The sequence below is a fragment of the Nerophis ophidion genome, linkage group LG14 (genome assembly GCF_033978795.1).
Source record: "Nerophis ophidion isolate RoL-2023_Sa linkage group LG14, RoL_Noph_v1.0, whole genome shotgun sequence".
Classification (NCBI taxonomy): Eukaryota; Metazoa; Chordata; class Actinopteri; order Syngnathiformes; family Syngnathidae; genus Nerophis; species Nerophis ophidion.
The window spans coordinates 50,579,353-50,592,777 of NC_084624.1; the positions used below are offsets into that span (position 1 = coordinate 50,579,353).

Consider the following 13,425-nt stretch of genomic DNA (forward strand, 5'->3'; position numbering starts at 1 on the left):
GCAGAGATGTCCCCAGCCGATACACAGGCGAGCAGTACATGGCCACCGGATCGGACCGGACTCCCTCCACAAAACGACGAGGGCAGTGGGAGCGATTCAGATGTTATTAGACAAATTTACTAGGATAATTCTGGAAAATCCCTTATCTGCTTATTGTGTTACTAGTGTTTTAGTGAGATTATATGGTCGTACCTGTACAACCTGATTGTCGGCCCCACACCTTTCTACAGCACCAGTCGACAGGTGGTGGCGGTACCCATCACTGCCCTTCGCAAGGGACCCTCTTCGAAACACGATCTTTCGAAATGATCGCTGCATAATACACTGTACGTTGTGTGTGTGGTCCAATCCAACCGTGTTCACTTGACCACTCTGTTCCATAGGGAATGTAAACAATGAAACACCGGCTGTGTTTGTGTTGCTAAAAGCAGCCGCAATACACCGCGTCCCACCTACATCTTTCTTCTTTGACGTCTCCATTATTCATTGAACAAATTGCAAAAGATTCAGCAACACAGATGTCCATAATACTGTGGAATTATGCGATGAAAAGAGACGACTTATAGCTGTGAACGGTGCAGGAACAAAATGTTCTCTACAATGCGTGACGTCACGCGCACGCGTCATCATACCGCGAAGTTTTAGCATGATACTTCCGCGCGAAATTTAAAATTGCAATTTAGTAAACTAAACTGTGTTGCAATGTTAAGATTTCATTTTTGATATATAAACTATCAGACTGCGTTGTCGGTAGTTGTGGGTTTCAGTAGGCCTTTAAAATGCTCTTTGCTATTTGGGATTTTTGGACCCTAATTAGAATAAAAAGTAAAAATCAATTTTTAATGTGATGTACTTAGTCCATAAGTACACAAACGTGTACTTAATGTGTAGTTACATGCATTTTTTATTTTTACACTTTTTTTTCAAATTCCATTGCATATTATACTCTTCTGACACCACCAGATGGCAGTATAAGTGTCCATATGTCGGCACAGGACCCCAATTCAGTAGTGTACAAAATTTGGGAAATAAGAGCTAAAAGGTGCTGTCCACATATGTGGCCACTAAGGCCTTTAGAGGTTAAAGGGGGAACTGCACTTTTTTTCTGAATTTTGTTCGCCACCATTATGCAAGACGAGAAAACATGTTTTTTTTTTTTTAATAGCATTTTAACAATGGTAAAAAAAAAAAAAACGCTTGGAAGATGACTAAATTAACCCCTAAAACGGATTAACTCGCTGGAATATAAAGACAATATAACATGCATCCATAAACGTGGATGTATATATATATATATATATTAGGGGTGGGCAAATTAATGCGTTAGTTACGAGTTAACTCATCAATCTATTAACGCCGTAAATTATTTTATCGCACATTTGCGTATGTTGTTTACATGCTTTTATTTTGTTAACGCTTTTTCTTAGCAAGATGGCGACGCCCGGACGTGCTTCGGCGTCGAGGGGCTCTTGGTAAAGATGGAACATTTGGCAAAAATACCGGACAGTTCTGCAAATTTCATGGCTGGCTTACAGCGTGGTCACTCCGGAATCACTTACGACCGCCAGACAATTCTGAATGTGGATAGATCGGGCCGTTTTGGACTGAATGACGCGTGCTAGCTAGCATTGGGATACTTTGCCGGCTACATCCAGCGGCCTGTGAAGCAGCGGAGTATATGTGTTGTCTGTCTATTTATGAATAATGCAGACCAGGAGTGTTGGCTGAGTTCTTAACGTTTACTTTCAGAGCGTGCATATCACAACATACAAGATGCCGTCATGGCGACACACAACCTATACCGGGCTACTGAGCATGCTCGTCACTCCTGTTGCATGCTGGGTAGGGTAGTTCTTTTTTTCCCTGGCACATAACATCACAATATAGTACCATGTATATGATGCGTTCAGTTTATCAAAGCACCAAGCAAACAATCGGAAAATTCCCATCATATCAATTCCTAGATATGGTCATAATTATTTTAAGTGCACTATGCAGAATAAACACAACATTATTAATATTGCTACTACGGATAATTTGATCAAAAATTCCCTAAAACAGCCCACTACCTATAATATAGGTTTTTTTAAACATAAGATCCCTGATAAAAAAAATGTTTCTGCTGTTACCTCAGAAATTGCCTGTTCAGATGTTATGATTGTGGCTCAGAGATTTGTATGTAGATTATATTTATTTTCTATAACAAACAGGATAACTTAAATACCCTGGCAGTGGCAATAAGCTTAAATGTTTGTATTTACATTTTTTGAGTTGATTTTCATAAAATATGCTATTTAACTGCTACTGTTTAACAAGGACTGATTTAAATTGTGTTTGCACAACAAATGTCCCACTGGGTCATTATTGTCACCGACGTCCCACTGGGTGTGAGTTTTCCTTGCCCTTATGTGGGCCTACCGAGGATGTCGTAGTGGTTTGTGCAGCCCTTTGAGACACTAGTTATTTAGGGCTATATAAGTAAACATTGATTGATTGATTGAAATGTTTTGGCGCTTTTGTTCATGTGGGAGAATATTCCAATAAAGGTGCACTACACACTACTTTTGAATTCATTATTGGGCTTTGCGTATACAATGCAGTTAATCACGATTAATCGGAGAAATAGTGCGATTAACTTCGATTACAATTTCACGGTGGCAGAGGGGTTAGTGCGTCTGCCTCACAATACGAAGGTCCTGCAGTCCTGGGTTCAAATCCAGGCTCGGAATCTTTCTGTGTGGAGTTTGCATGTTCTCCCCGTGAATGCGTGGGTTCCCTCCGGGTACTCCGGCCTCCTCCCACTTCCAAAAACATGCACCTGGGGATAGGTTGATTGGCAACACTAAAATTGGCCCTAGTGTGTGAATGTGAGTGTGAATGTTGTCTGTCCATCTGTGTTGGCCCTGCGATGAGGTGGCGACTTGTCCAGGGTGTACACCGCCTTCCGCCCGATTGTAGCTGAGATAGGCGCCAGCGCCCCCCGCGACCCCAAAAGGGAATAAGCGGTAGAAAATGGATGGGATGGATGGATGGATACAATTTTTAATCGTTGCCCAGCCCTAATATATATATATATATATATATATATATATATGCACAGTCATCCCTCACTACATCATGCTTCAAAGTTTGCAACTTCACTCTGTTGCATTTTTTTTAAGCATATTCACGTATTTTTGTCCTAAATTGGGCATTTTCAAGCTAAAATATGGCTAACTCAACTAAATATATTAATACCTCAGCAATATTGGCCACTAGATGAGACTACGCTAATCAAAGCATGTAGTCAGCTTTTTGGATACGTTCCCTATGGAACCTCCACCTGATGGAACAATTTTGACAAGCAAGACTTTTTGCTGTGCGTCATAAGAAAGGTGCAACATTATCCTATGTTTTAAGTCCTTGTTTAACGACAAATCTTGAAGTTAACTTACGTGTCTTGCTCCCGTTCTTTTAGATGTGCTCGCGCGCAAAAAGAGACAGAGTAACAAAAAAACAACATGATTTTTGCCTCCTCCATGTAGTGTGTGCTGACGTTAAAGACACTTCATGACACATGTACTATATCACTATGTCCATTATCAAATGTTTTATAATTCCACGAGAGTTATGCAGCGGTGCACGCACGTCCATGCACTTTATCCAGATACTTAAACATGCAAAAGGGTTTCGTTAGTGCACGCTGATTTTATAAATAATGTAGACTTCACTGCACATGTAATACATCACCAATGTTGCTGCACATGTTATAATTCTACGGGTTTCAGAAGCACATGCGTGCATTCGCTCTTTAATAATGTTCCCAAGATTCTGGGTCTACATGATTTTTAATGTCAAAAACGGAAAGAACAAATATATTTAGTAAGAAAAGATGCATTGGATTGGATTGGCAGACCGGGGTGGTGGTTCCTCTCTTTAAGAAGGGGGACCGGAGGGTGTGTTCCAACTATCGTGGGATCACACTCCTCAGCCTTCCCGGTAAGGTTTATTCAGGTGTACTGGAGAGGAGGCTACGCCGGATAGTCGAACCTCAGATTCAGGAGGAACAGTGTGGTTTTTGTCCTGGTCGTGGAACTGTGGACCAGCTCTATACTCTCGGCAGGGTTCTTGAGGGTGCATGGGAGTTTGCCCAACCAGTCTACATGTGCTTTGTGGACTTGGAGAAGGCATTCGACCGTGTCCCTCGGGAAGTCCTGTGGGGAGTGCTCAGAGAGTATGGGGTATCGGACTGTCTTATTGTGGCGGTCCGATCCCTGTATGATCAGTGCCAGAGCTTGGTCCGCATTGCCGGCAGTAAGTCGAACACGTTTCCAGTGAGGGTTGGACTCCGCCAAGGCTGTCCTTTGTCACCGATTCTGTTCATAACTTTTATGGACAGAATTTCTAGGCGCATTCAAGGCGTTGAGGGGTTCCGGTTTGGTAACCTCAGGATTAGGTCTCTGCTTTTTGCAGATGATGTGGTCCTGATGGCTTCATCTGACCGGGATCTTCAGCTCTCGCTGGATCGGTTCGCAGCCAAGTGTGAAGCGACCGGAATGAGAATCAGCACCTCCAAGTCCGAGTCCATGGTTCTCACCCGGAAAAGGGTGCAGTGCCATCTCTGGGTTGGGGAGGAGACCCTGCCCCAAGTGTAGGAGTTCAAGTACCTAGGAGTCTTGTTCACGAGTGGGGGAAGAGTGGATCGTGAGATCGACAGGCGGATCGGTGCGGCGTCTTCAGTAATGCGGACGTTGTATCGATCCGTTGTGGTGAAGAAGGAGCTGAGCCGGAAGGCAAAGCTCTCAATTTACCGGTCGATCTGCGTTCCCATCCTCACCTATGGTCATGAGCTTTGGGTCATGACCGAAAGGATAAGATCACGGGTACAAGCGGCCGAAATGAGTTTCCTCCGCCGTGTGGCGGGGCTCTCCCTTAGAGATAGGGTGAGAAGCTCTGCCATCCGGGAGGAACTCAAAGTAAAGCCGCTGCTCCTTCACATCGAGAGGAGCCAGATGAGGTGGTTCGGGCATCTGGTCAGGATGCCACCCGAACGCCTCCCTAGGGAGGTGTTTAGGGCACGTCCAACCGGTAGGAGGCCACGGGAAAGACCCAGGACACGTTGGGAAGACTATGTCTCCCGGCTGGCCTGGGAACGCCTAGGGATCCCCCGGGAAGAGCTAGACGAGGTGGCTGGGGAGAGGGAGGTCTGGGTTTCCCTGCTTAGGCTGTTGCCCACGCGACCCGACCTCGGATAAGCGGAAGATGATGGATGGATGGATGGAAGATGCATTTTATTAACGCATATTATTTCCAGTAATGTGGCGGGGCCAGATTTGGCCCCGGGCCTTGAGTTTGACACCTGTGGTCTAAAGCAGTGGTCCCCAACCACCGGGCCGCGGCCCGGTACTGGGCCGTGGCCTGATTGGTACCGGGCCGCAGAAGAATTTTTTTATTCATTTTTATTAAAAAAATAAAAAATAAAAAAATAAATATATATATATTTTTTAATTAAAACATAAAAAACACAATATACACTTACAATTAGTGCACCAACCACAAAAACCTCCCCTTTTCATGACAAGAAAAAAAAAAAAAAAAAAAAGATCACCCCCACCCCCTGGGCCGTGGGACAAATTATTAAGCGGATACAAAAAAGTTGGGGACCACTGGTCTAAAGTATATCAAAATAAACACATTAAGAGGTGTAATGCTGCACCAAGTCAGATATTGCTGCTTTTTTTCAGGCTTCTGATTGGATAAAATGTGCATGACAGCGGGTGTATGTGTTTGTGTAGACATAGACACTTTAGACCAGGGGCCTCAAACTCGATTCACCACTGGATGCACAGTCTGGTTGAGGCTGGGTTGCGAGAAAATAAAATATTGTAGCGTACCGGAAGAGTTAGTGCTGCAAGGGGTTCTGGGTATTTGTTCTGTCGCTTTTATGTTGTGTTACGGTGTGGATGTTCTCCCGAATTGTGTTTTGTTGATGTTGTTGACTTAAATGCTAATCAGACATATTTGGTCGCGGCATGACTGCCAGCTAATCGATGCTAACATGCTATTTAGGCTAGCTGTATGTACATTTGAAACTATATTTACATCCAGCGTTTCCTTCCACCCACATTTAATGCCAAACAAACACTTACCAATCGATGGATTTAAGTTGATCCAGTGTCACAAGATGCGAAACGTCCGATCGTTGGTCTGCACATTTTACCGGCGATGCTAAGGCAGACATGGCCGAATAGCCTCAATAGCTATTCGCTCAATAGCTTCAGTTTCTTCTTCAATTTCGTTTTCGTTATCTGCCTCCATACTCCAACCATCCGTTTCAATACATGCGTAATCTGTTGAATCGCTTAAGCCGCTGAAATCCGAGACTGAATCCGGGCTAATGTCGCTATAACTTGCTGTGCTATCCGTATTGGCATCACTGGATGACGTCACAGGAAAATGGACGATGGCTTCACAGATAGCGAAAATCCGGCACTTTAAAGCTTTTTTTTAGGGATATTCCGGGATGGGTAAAATTTTGAAAAAAAACTTCCATCCATCCATCCATCATCTTCCTACTACTGCCCCCGTGACCCGACCTCGGATAAGCGGAAAAAGATGGATGGATGGATGTTCCTAAATGCCGACGCATGCTTTGACGGTGTCAAAATTCCCGGTTCGACCTCACGAACGCTGAACGGATACCTAGGAGTCTTGTTCACGAGTGAGGGAAGAGTGGATCGTGAGATCGACAGGCGGATCGGTGCGGCGTCTTCAGTAATGCGGACGTTGTACCGGTCCGTTGTGGTGAAGAAGGAGCTGAGCCGGAAGGCAAAGCTCTCAATTTACCGGTCGATCTACGTTCCCATCCTCACCTATGGTCATGAGCTTTGGGTCATGACCGAGAGGATAAGATCACGGGTACAAGCGGCCCAAATGAGTTTCCTCCGTCGGGTGGCGGGGCTCTCCCTTAGAGATAGGGTGAGAAGCTCTGTCATCCGGGAGGAACTCAAAGTAAAGCTGCTGCTCCTTCACATCGAGAGGAGCCAGATGAGGTGGTTCGGGCATCTGGTCAGGATGCCACCCGAACGCCTCCCTAGGGAGGTGTTTAGGGCACGTCCAACCGGTAGGAGGCCAAAAAAAACTTCAAAAAATAAAATAAGCCACTGGGAACTGATTTTTATTGGTTTTAACCCTTCTGAAATTGTGATAATGTTCCCCTTTAAATAAGAAAATCTCATTTCAGCAGGCCTTTAATCCTAAAAAGGTGTTTTTGAAACACTCTGTGTTCGCATGGGCGTGGCCTTGGAGTTGAAACAAGGCACCGGTGGCACTGATTGGGTGGAATAGTATTTAAGGCGGAGCGTAAAAACTTTCCATGGGGCGGCAGAGTGACCCACCTAGCACGGTGACGGTGGCCCGGGCGGTGCGCACGGGCATGGTGAAGATGGAGCAGGTGTAATCGCCCTCGTCCGACAGCTGCACTTCGGCGATGGTGATGGAGAGCTCGGTGGAGGTGGAGCGGTGCAGCTGGATGCGGTTGTCTCGCAGCGCTGCGGGGAGAACACAAGTAGACGGCGGCCATCATTACAAATGTGCATACATAATTGATGGCGGGGCCTCATGAATCATTTAGCTGGGACTAAAGCCGCACAAGGCTACGGCGAGCGCTTAATTTTTCATTATTCTAATTGCCGGCTGGGTTTCTCGGGAAGATTTATGCCGAGTCATGATGTTTTTTTTTGTTTTTTGTCACACTGTATCCTGTATGTTGTTATTAATATATTAATATAACTATATCACATTGTGCTTTTGCATATTTTCCTGCAGTGAGGCACGGCTGTTTGCTTCCCTGAAGAAAGAAAATGGAGCTGAGGATGAGAGAGGATGGAGAGGAGGGGGATGGAGGAGGAGAGGAGCACTCATCGAGATAAAGGAGAGGTCGGGAGAGTCAGGGGAGGGATGGAGAGAGGAGGGGAGGAAGGAAGGAAAGGAAAGGAAGTGAGGAGGCACGGACGGGGGGGGGGAGGGAGGAAAAGGACAGCAGAGGTGAGGAAAGAAAGGAGAGGTAAAGTGAAAAATAATAGCACAGGAATAGATAATTACACCCGGTGTGTGTGTGTGTGTGTGTGTGTGTGTGTGTGTGTGTGTGTGTGAGACACACAATACACAATAATACACAAAGTAATAGAAATCCATCCATCCATTTCCTACCGCTCGTCCCTTTTGGGGTGGCGGTTGGCGCTGGTGCCTATCTCAGCTGCATTCGAACGGAAGGCGGGGTAGACCCTGGACAAGTCGCCACCTCATCGCAAGGGCCAACACAGACAGACAGACAACATTCACACTCACATTCCAGGGCAAATAAATGGGTTGTACTTGTATAGCGCTTTTCTACCTTCAAGGTACTCAAAGCGCTTTGACATTACTTCCACATTTTACCCATTCACACACACATTCACACACTGATGGAGGGAGCTGCCATGCAAGGCGCCAACCAGCACCCATCAGGAGCAAGGGTGAAGTGTCTTGCTCAAGGACACAACAGACGTGACTAAGATGGTAGAAGGTGGGGATTGAACCAGGAACCCTCAGGTTGCTGGCACGACCACTGTCCCAACTGCAGCACGCCGTCCCAGAAGGCGTACAATCTTTCGTCAGAGCGTGGAGGAACTGTACAAGAAGTACAGTCCAGACGTTTCTCCTCAATTGAGCTAAATTGAATTATATCTCTGTTTAATTCCTTGCTTCTTGTCTTGTTTAATAGATGTCATCGGTGTTTGAACCTGACAGCTTATAATTATAATTAATGCCTAAATACCACCCCGACTTTGTGGGAATGTACATATTGGTCCAATCAAATTTCCCGCGGAGTTTCTTGTTGAAAACATCGCGGAATGATGACGCGTGCGCGGGACGTCTCGAGTTGGAGGGGACATATTAGCGCAGCACCACTAGCGGCTAAAAGTCGTCCCTTTTCTTTATTTAAAATAATAAATGTCTCTTGCCGGTTTGCTTTTCAGCCTTGCCGTCCGCTGCTCGCTCTTCCGTTCCAGCTTTTCAGCTTCTCGCGTCATCTTCTTTCTCTGGCTCCCAGTCTCTCTCGCTCGGCATCCGTTTCTCTCTTGTCCTGTCTCTTCTCTCCGTCTCTCTCCCCCACGGCTGCCGCCTTTTTATGCAGTGCGAGATGATTATTTAATTGTGCCCAGCTGGGCCACCCGCACACCTGATCACGATTGTAAATAAAATAAATAAATAAATGGGTTGTACTTGTGTAGCGCTTTTCTACCTTCAAGGTACTCAAAGCGCTTTGACACTACTTCCACATTTACCCATTCACACACACATTCACACACTGATGGAGGGAGCTGCCATGCAAGGCGCCGACCAGCACCCATCAGGAGCAAGGGTGAAGTGTCTTGCTCAGGACACAACGGACGTGACGAGGTTGGTACTAGGTGGGATTTGAACCCGGGACCCTCGGGTTGCGCACGGCCACTCTCCCACTGCGCCACGCCGTCCCTATCCCCTATCCCCAGGAGCATGTTTTTGGAGGTAGGAGGAAAGCCGAAGGGAACCCACAAAAGAAAAGTTAAAAAATGTAAGTACCAATGTTTGTCACACACAGACTAGGTGGGGAGAGATTACCCTCTGCATTTGACCCATCCGCTTGTTCCAACCCCTGGGAGGTGAGGGGAGCAGTGAGCAGCAGCGGTGGCCGCGCCTAGGAATCATTTTGGGTGATTCAACCCCCAATTCCAACCATTGATGCTGACTGCCAAGCAAGGAGGTAACGGGTTCCATTTTTATAGTCTTTGGTATGCTAATACTACAAAATTGTGTTCTTATCTTTACTGTAAAGTTCAAAATTTGAATGACAATAAAAAGCAAGTCCAAGTCTAATGACTCGGCCAGGGTTTGAACTCACAACCGACGATCTCAGGGAGGACACCTTAACCACTAGGACTCTGGTCGAGGCTATGTCTACACTTTGTCGTTCAACCCCTTAAGCGAATAATTATTTAGCCTAAGCCCCGTTTCAGCAACACTAAACCTTACTTGCCAACCCTCCCGATTTTCCCAGGGGACTCCCGAATATCTCCCGGGGAAACCATTCTCCCAAATTTCTACCGGTTTCCACCCGGACAACAATATTGGGGGCGTGGCATAAGGGCACTGTCTTTAGCGTTATCTCTCACCTGAAAAGGAGACTATTATATATGTCTCCGTTATCCATAACTTGATCTATAACCCCATAAAGTAGGCAGGCACGGAGCTATTTCTCCGCGTGTGTTTATTCCAGTCGCCACGTTAATACACTGACACACAACACCCATCATGCATTGCTGCAAAACTACGGCAAGTAGTAATGTCCAAAAACATGACAGGGACGAAGCAGAAGAACGAAGAAGAGACATGGTGACTATGAGTAGGAAGATGAAGTACGCTTGCGAGTTCCAAAATGATTGGAGAAAAAAATGTTTCAGTTCATCCAGGACAGCTCGAAGGGGGTATGCCGCCTGCAAATTTTGTATATCAGACTTCTACATCTGTATATATCTATATAAATATAAGGAATACAAACCCCGTTTCCATGAGTTGGGAAATTGTGTTAGATGTAAATATAAACGGAATAAAATGATTAGCAAATCCTTTTCAACCCATATTCAGTTGAATATGCTACAAAGACAACATATTTGATGTTCAAACTGATAAACGTTTATTTTTTTGCAAATAATCATTAACTTTAGAATTTGATGCCAGCAAAACGTGACAAAGAAGTTGGAAAAAGTGGCAATAAATACTGATAAAGTTGAGAAATTCTCATCAAACACTTATTTGGAACATCCCACAGGTGTGCAGGCTAATTGGGAACAGGTGGGTGCCATGATTGGGTATAAAAGCAGCTTCCATGAAATGCTAAGTAATTCACAAACAAGGATGGGGCGAGGGTCACCAATTTGTAAGCAAATTGTCGAACAGTTTTAGAACAACATTTCTCAACGAGCTATTGCAAGGAATTTAGGGATTTTACCATCTACGGTCCGTAAAATCATCAAAAGGTTCAGAGAATCTGGAGAAATCACTGCACAAAAGCGATGATATTACAGACCGTTGATCCCTCAGGCGGTACTGCATCAAAAACACACATCAGTGTGTAACGGATATCACCACATGGGCTCAGGAACACTTCATAAAACCACTGTCAGTAACTACAGTCTGTTGCTACATCTGTCAGTGGAAGTCGAAACTCTGCTATCCAAAGCAAAACCCATTTATCAACAACACCAAGGAACTCCGCTGGGCCCGATTTCATCTAAGATGGACTGATACAAAGTGGAGAGGTGTTCTGCGGTCTGATGAGTTCACATTTCAAATTATATTTGGAAACTGTGGACGTGGTGTCCACCGGAACAAAGAGGAAAATAACCATCCGGATTGTTATAGGCGCAAAGTTCAAAAGCCAGCATCTGTGATGGTATGGGGGTGTATTAGTGCCCAAGGCATGGGTAACTTACACATCTGTGAAGGCACCATTAATGCTGAATGGTCCATACAGGTTTTGGAGCAACATATGTTGTCATCCAAGCAAAGCTGGACGACAGCAAAGACTTACTGGGGAGCAAAGACAGTGTCCAAAAAATACATCCGAACATGACAATCAACAATGTCCCCGCAGAGAAGGATAAAAACAACTGAAAAATTCTTGATTGCTAAAACAAAGGGAAACATCGATCAAAAGAAGACATGAAACTGCTACAGGAAAGTACCACAAAAAAGAGAAAAAGCCACCAAAATAGGAGCGCGAGACAAGAACTAAAACACTACACACAGGAAGACAGCAAAAAACTCCAAATAAGTCACGGCGTGATGTGACAGGTGGTGACAGGACACCTACTTTGAGACAAGAGCTATAGTGACACATGCTTGGTTATGGTTTTATGTCATATCCAACAATTGCAACGACGACTTTTCACTGTCAATATCGGCTACTGAGTTTAATTTTTTTAATGTTTTCTGCCGGTGGTGCACCTCTTTTTGTAATTAGTGTTTAATCTTCATTATTTACTTCAAGTCATTACTGTATGTCTCCATATACGCATGTATTTTTATTTTTTATTAATTTTGGCCAAAGGGGGCACATTTCAATTTTTTACACACACTTGTTATTTCATATGTTGTCGGAGAAGGATCACTTTTAAAACCGACACACAGTCAATTTGAAAAATCCCTCCTCTTTGGGACTACCCTAATTTTGATAGATTTCACCACCAGGGGTGCAAATGAGACATTCTCTATTAGATGCAATGCTTTTTCCGTATTGGGACCATGATTTGGGTCCTAACTTGTCCACCGGTCCTCACATGGACAGAACTTTTTCTTGTTGATGTCTCAAGAATCAATCAATCAATCAATCAATGTTTACTTATATAGCCCTAAATCACTAGTGTCTCAAAGGGCTGCACAAACCACTACGACATCCTCGGGCAAGGAAAATTCACACCCAGTGGGACATCGGTGACAATGATGACTATGAGAACATGATACTGTGATACTGATGATACTGATGACTATGAGAACATATGAGAACATGATACTGTGAAAGATCAATCCATAATGGATCCAACACAGTCGCGAGAGTCCAGTCCAAAGCGGATCCAACACAGCAGCGAGAGTCCCGTTCACAGCGGAGCCAGCAGGAAACCATCCCAAGCGGAGGCTGATCAGCAGCGCAGAGATGTCCCCAGCCGATACACAGGCGAGCAGTACATGGCCACCGGATCGGACCGGACTCCCTCCACAAAGGAGAGTGGGACATAAAAGAAAAAGAAAAGAAACAGCAGATCAACTGGTCTAAAAAGGGAGTCTATTTAAAGGCTAGAGTATACAAATGAGTTTTAAGGTGAGACTTAAATGCTTCTACTGAGGTGGCATCTCGAACTGTTACCGGGAGGGCATTCCAGAGTACTGGAGCCCGAAATGAAAAAGCTCTATAGCCCGCAGACTTTTTTTGGGCTTTGGGGATCACTAATAAGCCGGAGTCCTTTGAACGCAGATTTCTTGCCGGGACATATGGTACGATACAATCGGCAAGAAGAAGGGTAGAAATACAATAAAAAAAAGACACAAACACTAACTCTCTCACACACACACACACACACACACACACACACACACACACACACACACACACACACACACACACACACACTTGTATTTCTTACCTTTTTGAGACCTCAGAAAAATGCCTACCTCTAGTATTTTAATAAAAGTCGTTCTTTTGCTCAACACGATTCAAAATGTTACAAGAAAAACTGAACATTTGTGCCACATTTTGATAAAAGTTGGAATTTTACTCAACAACAGTCGCAAATATACAAGAAAAGCTTCGAATTTTGGCAATTTTATGAAAAAAGTCGTAATTTTACTCGACAAGTCACAATTTTG

At 44.6% G+C, this 13,425-nt stretch overlaps 1 protein-coding gene across 1 annotated transcript in view; it reads right to left on the bottom strand.

Moving 5' to 3' along the window:
* Positions 1 to 13,425, bottom strand: part of cadm3 (cell adhesion molecule 3) — a 553,033-nt gene that overhangs the window by 170,871 nt on the left and 368,737 nt on the right. The window contains exon 6 of the mRNA XM_061920964.1: positions 7,377 to 7,529. Within this exon, the coding sequence (XP_061776948.1) occupies positions 7,377 to 7,529 (153 nt within the window). The remainder of the gene's footprint in view (positions 1 to 7,376; positions 7,530 to 13,425) is intronic.